The 13,483-nt window shown below is 47.2% G+C and overlaps 1 protein-coding gene across 3 annotated transcripts in view; it reads left to right on the forward strand.

The window, feature by feature from the left end:
• Arhgap28 (Rho GTPase activating protein 28) overlaps positions 1-13,483 on the forward strand; it is a 167,957-nt gene that overhangs the window by 136,677 nt on the left and 17,797 nt on the right. For all 3 annotated transcript variants that reach the window (XM_003464441.4, XM_013146688.3, XM_013146689.3), the window contains 4 exons: positions 2,309-2,391; positions 5,348-5,545; positions 6,632-6,745; positions 12,842-12,898. In XM_003464441.4, coding sequence (XP_003464489.1) covers positions 2,309-2,391; positions 5,348-5,545; positions 6,632-6,745; positions 12,842-12,898 — 452 coding nt within the window. The remainder of the gene's footprint in view (positions 1-2,308; positions 2,392-5,347; positions 5,546-6,631; positions 6,746-12,841; positions 12,899-13,483) is intronic.

Here is a 13,483-nt window from a genome sequence, read left to right on the forward strand (position 1 = left end):
GAGAGTCCAGGGAAGCTCTTTCCAGAACTATCAGGGCTTTCCTCCTTCTAGCCTCTCCTTTCTGGCACTTTCCAGTGCTTGGGGCTGCCTTGAACTCTTGTATTCAGAGCAAGATTTAGGGTAATTTAGACCAGAACTTTTGGGTAATTTATTATTGAGCTTTGGCCATGCTGGGCAGTCCTGGCCATGGCAGCATCTCAAACCAAAGACCAGGAGAAAAGAGGATCTCAAGACCCTGTGCATCCCCATGTCCTGGGTGCTCAGAGCTATCCAGGACCCGCCTACCTCATTCACTCTCTTCTGTCCCTGGAAGTTATGGGGGACATTTTCCAGAGATGATTGGCACCTTCAGGATGGTTGATTTTGTAGGACCTTACTCAGCTACTCCAAGAGCCGATTCCTTACTTCTCAGAAAAAAAGAAAAAGGAACAGGATTTTCCATGGTGTTTGCCTTCTTGGAAAATAAGCTGCAAATTATGAGTTTCCCCTTGCTCTGTGGTTTGTGTGCTAAAAAATGCATTGAGGCAGACTGGTGCTGTAGAGGAATTTGGGTTGGTGTTATCCAAGGAGGACTCAGACTTCCCATGCCAGAGCTGCCAGGGTAACTGCATTAACAAAAGGCAAGTGACTCAGTGCATTTCCCTGGGGCCATCCCCCTCCCCGAGTGCCCAGGTGGCCAGCACACCTCCCTGCAGCGGGCAATATGACCTTCTCCAAGAAGGGTCACCAAAGAGCCTGCGTCCTCGTGGGACTTTCTAAGTGAAAAACACTAGATTGCAGGTGATTGATTTGATTTCTGCCAACCCTACAGAAAGCCCAGAGTTACAGCCTGTGACTCCCAGGAAGTAATGGGGCTTTTTCGTCACCCGAAGCAAGCTGTAGCCAAGCGGAGATATTCCTAAAGCAGAAGGGCACTGCAGACTGCAGGGGGAGCTGCTCTTGGGACACTCAGATCCCTTCCTCATTTGGTTAATTACTTTTGCTTTTCAATCTCAGCCTCCAAATTCGCTGCACCATTAATAAGCTAATAGTTCATGAATCAACCTCAGCTGCTTTCAGGAAAAAGTACAGTCACTCTCTGGGAAAACAACGGCTTCGCGATAAAGCAAGCTTTCTACCAGGATGCACTGAATATATTAATTACAGAAGAATTAACCACAAAGCCGTGTAGGGCCAGGTTTCCGAAGGAAAAGGGGGATGGGTTATTTGCCAAGTTAGATTTTAATTACACAGGCAGCGGCCCCCTTCTCTAAAGGCAGCAGATAGGGAGCTATGGGGCCTGCAGCTGCCCCTACTGGGTCTCCCCCTCCCTTGTGGTGTTTTGGGGTTGCACTGGGAGGTGAGGGACAGTGTGACCCCAAGTGCCCTGTCTTGAGACGCTCTCCTGACAGGTCCTGTTCCCAGGCAGGTGCACCTCACTGTGCAATCACTGCTTTCAGGGCCAGGTTTGTTTACACATTTGACACAGGCACTTACATCTCCCACAAGGATGGCACTAGTACAGCATGACAGGGTCCTGTAAACGCCTCCCACTTTTCTGGGTGCAGTGTCTGCAGACCCTGGCAGTTCCTCCCCACCACACAAATAACCCCAGTTCTCAGCCTGGCTGGGGACCGTGGTCCCGGAAGCAAAGGACTTGGCCAGTAACTGCCAGCCGTCTGGCGCCACCTTGTGTCACAAAGCAATGAAACGCTCAACAGTCACCATAGATCAAAGGACAGCCACCTGCTCTCGGTGACCCAGTAAGTTCCGGAATCAGCAGCTTGGTCCTAAAAACAAGAGCACACACGCGGAAGCATGACCAATGGGTGCTGGTTTGAATGCTGTTCCCGGTAACTCCTTGAGTCCCCAGCTCAGCCTGTGCAGTAGACATGGTCACTCCCATTTTACAGAGGAGTGGCAGGGCTCAGGGACCCGGCCAGGCTCACACAGGGACAGAGGGGACACACAGGATGCAAACCTGGTTCCTAGCAATTATGCATTGATGCCTGTGTATGTGAAAGCCAGGTTTCTCTCTTCTTGAATGGTGCAGTGACCTAGGTCAGTGCAGATGCCTTGACAAGGGAAATACCAGGCCAGTTCTGCGTTTTTCTGAGGCTGTCAGCATCTGTCATTGCAGGAGGGAAGGGGAGTTGACAGAGCAGGCGGGCTCCTGTCTGAACGGGCACGATTACCACATCAAGCACCAAACCCGAATCTGTGCCACTGGGACTGGTAGGAGCCCTCCTGTGCCATCGGGTGTCAGCGTGAGAGGCTGGCACAAGGTTTCCCATCACTGTGTGCAGCAGCTGTCTGTGTTTCCTTGTAGGAGGCTCTCACATCAGATTGCAGCTTCAGGCCTTGCACCTCATGGTCATGGCGCTGCCGGACGCCAACAGGGACACAGCCCAGGTAAGTCCCCGCAGCCCCTTCTGCCGTGGGTGCCTGCAGTGCCAACGGCGGGCTATGTGTGGAAAGGCAGACCGTGTGGCAGCTCACAGGGTGGTCCGTACGGCTGCACACCCCTGTCATGTGCTGAGCAAGGCAGCAGAGGCGCACATCTTCGGACGCTGATGTTTCTCATCTTCAGCTCATTCAGGAGATCCTCGGTGTCTAAGTGTGTGCCTGGCCCTAGCCCAAATGTCGGAAGTCGGGAGAGAAGGAAAAAACGGGGCATGGTGCTGCACACCGGTAATCCCCGCACCCTGAGAGGCTGAGACAGGAGAATCCCAAGATCAAGTCCCACCTTGGAAATTAACCAACTTAGAACTAATCACAAAATCTAAAAATTGAAAAAGGGCTTGATATGTGGTTCTGTCCAAAGGCCTGGGCTCAGTTCCTTACATCGTCTCTCCCCCTCCCCACAATGGGCAGCTTCAGTAGAACAATGTCAGAAGCAAATGGGACCAGGCTGTGATTTGAAAAATATAAGACTACAGTTGTGGACCCTGAGCTGATCACTGTAGTGGTTTTGAAATGCAGTAAGTAAAATTTTTGATTTTTAAAAATTTTTCATGTTGTATAAAGATAGCACAACTTAAGTAACACTAGAATTTGAGGCATCACCTGGTAGAATCTGGTCAGTTCACCCTGAAGAACAGAAGCTCCAGGAAATGATTTGCTAGTTAGTGTAGAACATCTGGTAGAGTCATCGCCATAGTGCTTCCTCCCAAATGTCTCCTCCTCTGTTTCAAGTTCATTTCTCTACTGCATATTAGTAAAGATTTCTCTTGCCATTCTATTTTTTTAAATTTATTTTTATTTTTTGGTACCAGGGATCGAACTTAAAACCTCATGCTTGCCAGGCAGGCGCTTACACCACCACTGAGCTAAATTCCCGGCCCCATCTCTTGCCGTTTAAATAACGATTCTCTGTAAATAGGAAATCTGTTTAAGTACAACAAATATTCAGAATCATAAAATGCAATTGAGATGAGGATGAGTGGGAAATAACTTAGTTATTTTTCTCACTGCTAAGACAAAGTACCCTACACTCAAAGTTAGAGGAGGGAAATTTATTTAGCTCGCAGTCTGTAGAGGATTCGGGTCATAGTTGACTGACTCCAGGGCAGGGTGACGTGGCAGGGGCATCACAGAAGAACAGTCCATGGCAGTAGAAGGCAGCAAAGCACCCAAGTGGCAAGCAGCACCCCCTTTCTGACCCTTATATTCTGCTACATGGTCTTGGTGCAGGAAGACCCAGGGCGGCCTCCTCATTTCCACTCCCCAAACCACGCCAAACCAAACAGCGGACCCCAGCCTCGCACCCTGCATGCAGCCACTTCTGACAAGCTCCATGCATGACCACATGGGGCTTTGGGAGGACATCTGGACACAGACTATTACAATAACCTATGGTTTTGAGCTTAATTTTGAGAGCAAGGTGATTGATTCATGGTGCTGCCCCTGATCGGACATCTCAGCATTGCAAGGATCTTTCCCCTCATAATGAAAATCTTTATATCACTTGTGTGTGCCATTTATATTAGATCTTCACCATAAAGGTGGGGATTGGCACAGCATTAAAACGTTTGCTTCTAATATAATTTGTTAATATTTTTTCAAAAGCTAGAGATTTATGAGCTTGAATCCTTCTGGTTTCATCAAAACAATACCAAGTTATTTTACTTTTTTAAAATCCACCTGGTATCAGTGGGTCAAAGTGTCATCTACTCTTCCAAATAACTGAGAGTGCAGCAGTTGTCAAATAATTTAGTACATTTCTTTAAAAACAAAAAAAGACCCCTCCAAAGGTACCAGGGGACTAGTGAAGATGTCAGATACGTGCACATGACACTCGCATAGGCACGCACAGCACACACACGCACAAATGTGATGTTAGCATCCACACCTGCCATGCATGGGACTGAGATCGGAGCAGGTGGGGTGCCCACAGCCAGAACAGCTGAGGGCCTTGTTCTTCTGGGTTCAGGTCCTGGCTCTGCCGATACTGGGCAGTGCTGCTCTGGTCTCTCTGCTTCTGTTTCCTTGTTGTAAAAGAGTGCAGTGGCAGTCCCCACCAGCCAGGATTTGAGAAGCGGGTGATAGGTGAAGATGCGTATCTCACCCAGAAGAATGTATGCCCTGTAGTAAACTGGAACCTTAACTGCTCTTACCGTGATGTGCTCTGCAATTTCCTACTGTGAATTCTGTGGTGGATTTCAGACTTCACAACTAAAGAGCACCTCCTTTAGGGATGTCTGTCCTGATGAATTTCCAAAGGTTCAGATAAATATCTATATTCTGGTGCTTCGGAAAACTTTTTAAGCCTTCTCAAGTCTTTCTTCTTTCTTTCTTTTATGTTTGGAACAGCTCCACATAAGCATGTGTCTAAGGCTAGTTGAAAATCTCAAAATTGAATAACAGAATAGAAAACTGGCTCCCCAAAGTCATCTTTAAAATGTTTTCAACTGCCTGTATTGTATATTTTGGGCTGAGGAATGAGAGACTCATGTTGTTTAAATGAGTTCTTTTTCTCAGAAATGGTAAACCATTTTCAGCAGTCGCACTATAAATTAAAGGTGTTTTTTTTTAAGATTATTTTGTTCCTTCATAACAGAACTTCATTTCATGTTTATTTGAGCAGCAGTGTTTTCTCTCTGGCTTATGCTTAATAGTTGCCAAACTTGCTTAGGCGAAGAGAAGAAATGTGAACCATTATTTACAGCAGCTCCATGATGATAAACTGCATAAAAGCAGAGTCAGTCTACTGTGCAGCAGAGCTACTCGTATGCTGCCTTTCTCCTCCGTGCTTTCTAAGCAGTTTGAGGGGGGCTCTGCGCCTGATGCTCCCCCCACGCAGGCAGTGGGGACGGCCACAGAGCCGCTGGTCTGGACCGCAGGGTGACCCCGTGCTGTCTCCTGTCAGGCCCTCATGACGTTCTTCAACAAAGTGATTGCCAACGAGTCCAAGAACCGCATGAGCGTGTGGAACATCTCCACCGTGATGGCGCCGAACCTCTTCTTCAGCAGAGGCAGGCACTCGGACCGCGAGCAGCTGCTGCTGGCCAACACCGCGGCCCACGTCCTCCGCCTGATGCTGAAGTACCAGAAGATCCTGTGGAAGGTGGGTGGCCGTGTGGCGGCTCTCGGGGTCCCCTGGAAGCCCACCAGCACCGGGAGCGTGAAGGAAGTTCTCTTAGCAGGTGGAAACCCGAGGCCAGGGCCCTGGTGGCCTGGGATCCAGGTGGCGCAGGTGCCTGTGATCTCCTCCTGTAGCAGCCTCCACTCAGCAGGTTCTTCTTCTCCAGTCAGCCAAGCACAGAGGAAAAAGGTCCTCAGAAGTATTTTGTCTGACATGAACACGTACAAGCCTCTTTCTCCACCGTTATTGTCTAATCAGTACAGCCTCACTGCTCCCTCAGCAGTCACACTGTAGTGGGCATAGTGGGTGCTGCAGTGGGCATTGTGGGTGCTGAGGTGGACATTGTAGGTACTGTGGTGGGCATTGTGGATGCTGAGGTGGACATTGTGGGTACTGCAGTGGGCATTGTGGGCACTAGGGTGGGTACTGTGGGTGCTGTGGTGGGTACTGTGGGTGCTGTGGTAGGTACTGTGGGTGCTACGGCAGGTATTGTGGGTACTGTGGTGGGTATTGTAGGTACTGCGGTGGGTATTGTGGATGCTGCAGTGGACATTGTGGGCACTGCGGTGGGTACTGTGGGCACTGCGGTGGATATTGTGGGTACTGCAGTGGGTACTATTGGTGCTGAGATGGGTACTGTGGGTGCTGCAGTGGGCATTGTGGGCACTGTTGTGGGTATTGTGGGTACTGCGGTGGGTATTGTGGATGCTGCAGTGGGTCCTGTGGATGCTGCAGTGGGTATTGTGAGTCACCAGGAAGGATTTGGAGTCCAGGCAGGATGTATGTGGCTCATGTCCAAACACTGCCATTTTGTTGTCAGGAACTTGGGCACCCTGTAAGCCAAGCCCACTTGGGTACCGTGACATGGTGGGACATTTGTTAGGAGCCCTTCTTTAACATGCTTTCCCCATTAAGCGGAAACCCGCACAGAGTTGTCCGAGCTTGATAACGATAAATCCCCCTACCTCAGGGCGCTGGGTGGCAGGAGAGGTGAGCGCACGGCAGACTCCACCTTCCAAGGAGGCCTCAGCGGGTTTTCCGTGCACTCAGGCTGCTTTTCTCCTCCAGGTTCCGTCTTTCCTGATCACCCAAGTCCGCAGGATGAATGAGGCCGCAATGTTGCTGAAGAAGCAGCTCCCGAGCGTAAAGAAGCTTCTCAGGAGGAAGACCATGGAGCGGGAGGTGAGTGCGGAGGCTGCCTAGCCTGCCTGGCTTCCTTCCTCTGGGGAGGCCACTCGAAGTTTAAAACCAAGTGAACTTGGTCCATCCTGCGCCCTTTAGCACCTTGAAAGGCGTGTCCATCACAGGGCTTCCTGTGTTGCTGAGTTCTGTGCCTTTGGGTTCCAGTGCTTAGGACAATGACCTCATGAAGGTTGTAGGAGTCTGAGAAGGACTCAGTGAGACAGCTAAGAGAGTTTCCACAAAAGCTAAAAGTCAGCACTTGAGTGCTTGCGAGCTAGGCTTTAGGGCAATCTAGTTCTAGGTGTGTCAAATGCATAGGGAGAGAATTCTTTACTCCTTTTGTGATAGAAGATAGTAACCCTGCCATTGGTGAAAATTCACTGCACTCCGAAGAACCTTTACTTTGGTGCGGGTATTCATATGCGGGTGGATGAAAGTGGGTTTTAGAAAAGCCAGATTTAGTACTTTCATACTCTGAACACCAAGCACTGACTATACCCAGTCTCAAGGACAGGGTGGATACGTACTTGAAGCTCATCTCCGTTTATGAGAACTGAAGGCTGACTTGGGGGACAGATGTGGCCGAGGTGCCACAGGCTGGGGGAGCACAGGGCAGCTGTGCAGATGCAGTTCGGGCCCCATCCTCCGGGGTCCTGGTGTGGAGAGCCGTGGGTTACTGCTTGGAAAAGTGACATTTGAGCTACACATCTTTTTTTTTTTTTTTTTTTTTTTTTTTTTTTTTTTTTTAATTTAAGGAGAAAAAGAAAAAAAAAACAGAAAAAGTGTACAAGTTATACAGAATTTCAGAAAAAAAAATAAACAGTAGAAAATCACTAGTTAATGGATTACATATTGTCATCTTAGAAATATTTGTTCAAGTTACAAATTAAAGCTTATATAGTGGACATTCAAACAGTGAGACCAAACAGTTCTGTTCAATGATCCAACAAAACTCCATAATATCATTGTCTATCTTATACACTTAAATATACATGCAGTTATATCATTTAGAGCACTTTCTTTTCCTCTCTTTTGTACAATGACTATTACACATTTTGGGTTTTATTGCTCCCACAGTTCTTATTACTTTTTTTGGAAGAGAGTAAAACCAAATGTGACATAACAGAACAGAGTCAGTCAAATCAAAAGGGTGGACATAATAGATAATGTAAAAACATAATACAAGGTGATCAACAATGGTTACCATAATGCCTCCCACTATCTCTAATAGAATTGCCTATATGATCAGTTATAATAAAATTGAACAAAACAGTAAAGAACGAAACCAATAAAACCGAAACATTGGAGACATTACAGGTCTTCAAAAGTAGATAATAGTCAACCAGAATGGGCGTCACAATGAATCCCACTATCTTCACAGCTGTTGCCTAAATTTTCGAACCTGGTACTATCAAGCAAAACAGAATAGAGGAACATCAGTCAAAACAAGATGGTGAGAGCAATACAGGGCTTCAAATCAAGTTAATAGTAAATCAAAGTGGGTTACTATAATATATCCTACTATTTTTTATTTATTTTTCCCTTAATTAAAAGGATAAAAATAAAAAAGTAAATATTAAAATGGAGATTGAAATAAAAGAGGGCATAACAACAAAACAGTGCAGACCAAAACATAACCGTTTAAGCAAAATAGTGTTTCACCACAAGATAATCCCGACATAAAAGTAGTTACCATATTGTCTCTTTCCTTGAAATATTTGAGTATAAATTCGTATACTGTAGCATCAAATATATCAAAACAATGTAAAACCATTCAAGAGAATGACAGTATTACAGGGTATTTAGAATCAACTAACAGAAAATGAACAATGGTTTCTGTATAATCTCCTTGTCTATAAAACTTTTTGTTTAAACTATCACATATAATAAATTCCAATAGGATACAACATGCTAAGACCAATGGAGACAGAAGAGCAAAAGCTTGATGAGACTTCATAACAAGATGATACTAAATCAGCATTACCTATTATGACGTCATTTTCTCCAAAATAGCTGTTCCTATCATCCAATCTTCTCTGCCTCATTTCTGTTGAGCTCTTTTTCTGTCATTAGTTATCAGTTTGTCTTCTTCATTTTGTTTTCTGCTCCATTCATTGTGGCCTCTCTGCCACTATTTCTGGATTCTTCTTATTTTTCTTTTTTCAAATATCCTGCAGTATTCTCTGTAGAGTTGAACTGGTAGTTGCATATTCCCCTAGTTCCTCTTTATCTTAGAAGCACCTTGTTTTTCCATCAATTTCCAGGGATAGCTGTGCAGGATATATCAATCTTGGCTGGATGTTATTATCTTTCAAAGCTTGAATTATTTCCCCCCACGCTTTTCATGATTTGATGGTTTGTGCCGAGAAGTCTGCTGTAATTTTGATGGGTGTTCCCTTGTAAGTGATCTGTTTCTTGTCTCTGACAGCTTTTAATATTCTGTTCTTATATTGGATTTCTGGAATTTTGATTATTATATGCCTGGGTGTAGCTCTGTTTGGGTTGTAGGTGGCTGGGGTCCTGAATGCTTCATACATCTGAGTATCTTTACCTTTTGCTAATTTAGGAAAATTCTCCTGGATTATTTCTTCAAGTAGCTTTTGTAGTTCATTTGTTTGTGTCCCTACCTCTTCTTTTATGTTCTTAATTCTTAAGTTATAGATCCTCATCATCTTCTAGTCTTTGTATTATTGCTGTTTGTTTCTTTGTTATTTTTAAGAAGTTTTTCATTTCATGCTCCCACATTACAAATCTGGCCTCCAGTTCAGATAATCTATCCTTAGTTTCTTTCAAGCTGTTATGCTAGCTTTCGATAGAGTTTTTAGTTTCCTGGTAATCTCTTTGAACCTGCTTCACGTATTCTATGCTTTCTCTATTTTCTCCATCAAACAATTCTCCCCTCTTTTTCTGTTCTTCCATTCCACCATCTGTTTTTTCTTGGGTGGTGCTTAGCATTTCTCTAACTATTCTGCTTATGCTAGCTTCAGGTCATTAATAACTTCATTCCTGAACTCATCTATGAGGCTCTGGAGATAGCGCTTTATGTCTATTGGTACGGTGTCTGCTATTGCCTGTTTCTCAGAATTGGGGGCTGAGGGGCCTTTCTTGTTGCTCCCTCTTCCCATATTCTTTATTCCTTATATATGCAAGCGTATATAGGAGGCCCAGCTTCCTTCCCTGTTGGCCACAGTCTGATTGAATTGCGCCGGCTAGGTGTTCCCACCCACTGCAGCGCACCAGGGAGTTAAGAACTGGGCAGCCTATGCGGGGCCCGCCCCTCCAGGTCACCTTCAGGCGCTGGGACCTGGGCTGTGCTAGCTACTGGGTCTCAGCCAGCAGCATCATGTAAGCTAGGCACTGCTCACCAATCCCACTTGAGAGGGGGATATGTGACCGAAGTCACTACAGCACTCTGTTCTGGCCAGTCTGCCCGGTCCCAGAATGTCCTCTGTTGGAGCCTCCTAGATTGTGGAAGAGTCCCAGTTTCTCTCACTCACCGCAGGTCGATGCACTGCTCCCCACCCATTCTGCTGTCAACTCCCTTCACCGATTCCCGTTCTCAGACCTTTCGCACTTCTCTCTCCCTGACAAGCCAATTCAGACACAGCCGCGGCGGCAGGAAACCCAAATCTTGGTTTCCAATGGCGTGGGCTCCAGCTTCCATGCTGAGGCTTTATCTGTTCCTGTTATAGCACCAGGATTGCATTCCCAGTTGGTTTCTCTCAACCCCAGTTCGTTCTTGGGTCAGCAGGGCATATCTCCTCTCTTGCTTAGGATTCCTCACTCCGCACCATTCCTGGATTCTAAGCTGCGTCTTTCAGAGAGCCTCCGTAGCTGCTGCTATCTGTCCGCCATGTTCTCCCAGAAGTCGAGCTACACATCTTTGTAGTGAGGGAGAAAGGAGGGGACCGTCATCCAGAGAAGGGGATGGTGACCGCCAAGGCAGAGGGGCAGAGGGCGTCTGCTACCTGACTTCTCATGGTCACCATCGGTAGCTGTGCCCTTTATTCATTATGCAAAGTGCTTCATACCAAGAACCAACACGTTCACTAGGAAAAAGGTATTCTAATTTAGAAAAGTTCTTCACAATATAAAAGTCACTAAGGTAAGCCATTAAAATGTATGCCTCCATGGTTTTGAGAGAGGCACCATGCAGTACCCTAAAATGGCTCATCTGATGGATGTTTAGGGTTCATGCTGTCTGGACTCGCTCAGTGACACTCTCCAAACTGGCCTCTAGTAGTTCCAGTGTGTCTGGTTATGTTTTCTTACCTTTTTGACAAATTAACTTTATGATGAAAAGCGGATGCTTTGCTTATTACAGTGGCCACCTGGAAATCAGGCTTCCCCTCTCTGGAGTGCTCTGCCACTGGTCACTGTACCTCACCCGTCAGCAGCTTCGGGGCTGAACCGCGTCAGTGGTGTCTGTATTCTTGGGTGTGACCACTGAGGTCTGCTCTGCCCGCTTACTGACAGGGCAAGTGACCACACAGCCCTGTCCCCCAGTGCCTGGAACCAGAGCCTCTGCCATCCTTGGGGATGAGCTCTGGGTGCGTGCTGGGCCCAGCGGCCCAGGGCTCTGCGCCTCCTGCTCGCCAGAGGCTGGAAGGCAGGCGGAAGCGTTAAGTTCTCGCTCTTTCAGGTCTTTTCTGTGCTCAACCGTGATTCTGGGAAACCCATCCCAAGCTTTTCAAAGCCTAGCACTCCGTGCCCCTCAGCCTCGGGCCTTGTCTCCCAGCTGCCCCAGCCAAGCCACCCCAGCAGGCAGTCGGGGCCCTGGGAGCAGAGGGGCTGGAAGCGGAGAGAAATGCAGCAAAGCCTCGCTGTCGCAGCGGGTTTCGCCAGGCCTCCCTTCCTCCCTCACTGAAGAAGCTGACAGTGACAGTTTTTGCCCTTGCTTTTGTGAAGGGACCGACTTTCACTTTCTCCCCCTCTACCATTTCCATCTGGGAAGCTGTAATGACACCGGTGGTGTGTGTGTGGCACAGACAGAGATCGGGTTGCCAGTCCTGGGAGCCGGGCAGGCTCGAGCATTCTCCGAGCCTCCGTGTTCTGCCTTACAAATGGAAAGAAAAGTCCCGACCCTAGTGTCGCCAAGCTGCTCTGGGTCAGGCTCACATAATGCAATGGGTGAGAGCATCTGCCTCTGTGATGTGCTGGCTGTAAATGGAGCCAAGATGGGACACAGAGGTTACGAGCGCCACTGGGAGCTGATGCATAATAATGGTCTTCCTGTGTCTTAATTCTTCATTTTGTATTTTATATACGAAGTCATAAATTTTAAAACCTGCAAAGACCACAGAATAGAAATTAGCCACCCTGGTTTCCACTCTTTGAAAGCAGGCGCATGTGACACAGGATGTGCAGAGGTGCCTCCCTCCGTGGAGGTCTGTGTGTGTAGGTCCCACTGTGGCTGAAAACTGTACACAGAAAAAAAGATTCCATCTGTACTGAACCTGTGCAAACGTTTTCTCCTGCCATCATTCCCTAAAATATACACTGCAATGTTCCAGTAGCATTCACGTTATAGTAAGGTTCATATATAATCTAGAAATGATGTACTGTTTTCCAGAGGATGTGCAAAGGTTATATGCAAATACGATGTCATTTTGCATGAGGGAACTGAGCCTCTGTGGGTTTGCTACCGGGGGAGCTTTGGAACACATCCCCGGTGTATCTCTAGGAACCACTGAGTGCATCCTTCCCCATTTTACACAGGAAGCACTGCCCTGTATCTCGCCTTCCTGAATGAAATCATAGCAGTGGTTCTTTATCAATCCACAAAACAGGCTCCTTTGTACTTTGGCAACATTTCTACAGGCACACAGTAATTGGTTTAATTAACTCCGGACTGCGGAACAGGTAGACGGTCTCCTGTTCTGCCACTACAGTATCTGCTTCAGCAAACAGACATATGTGTGTGTCACTTTTCACAGTGAAATCCATTTGTAGGATAAGCTTGTAGATGTGGGATTGTGGAGTCAAAGTGAATGCATACATCTTATAATTTATGTTCTGAAGATTTTTCATGAAGGCTTATGCAATTAGCTTTGCTTTCCCAACATGAACCCTAAACACAAAACATGCTTTCTTTAGGTTGCAAGCCCCAAGGCCTCAAAGGTACTGCAAAAGTCGCCTTCCGCAAGAAGAATGGTAAGCAAACCACTCCCTCTGCCGCTGAGCAGTGGCTCCTTGTTACATAGGGAGGGAGGGATTCACTAGCACACATTCAGAGTTAACTGAGCCACGGCACGCGGCCAGCGTCTGCCCTCCCAGCTTAGTACTGTAAGTCTTGACCACAGAGCAGTGTTCCAGGGCTTGGCTAACGCTTCTGAGTGCATGGTCAGGCATCCTGGAGACAGTGTGTCAGCCACCTGCAGGAGCAGGGGAGGTGGAATTGCCATCCTCCTAGCCCAGGAAGGTAAGGGTAAGGCTTATCTTACCGAGGCGTCCGGGGAGCCTTGAGGATGTGTTCCAGGAGTGCAGTCCAGGCTCTGCCCCCACCCACGTCCAAATCCCTCAGTCCACTCCCTCAATCCACTTCCTGGCTCGCCCTCTACATTCTTACTCGGAATGTTAGAGGAACACTGGAGAGCTGACCCTTTAAGCTGACATTAAAGATGTGTTGGTTTAATCTCCTAGAGCAGCCATAAAACGTTACCACAAGCAGGGTGGCTGAAGGCAGTAGGAATACCTGCCCTGCGTGGCTGGGTGTGTCCACGAACCCAGAACAGAGCT

Source organism: Cavia porcellus, unplaced genomic scaffold (genome assembly GCF_034190915.1).
Source record: "Cavia porcellus strain 051 isolate PalLab524CR breed Dunkin Hartley unplaced genomic scaffold, mCavPor4.1 scaffold_20, whole genome shotgun sequence".
NCBI classification, from domain to species: Eukaryota; Metazoa; Chordata; class Mammalia; order Rodentia; family Caviidae; genus Cavia; species Cavia porcellus.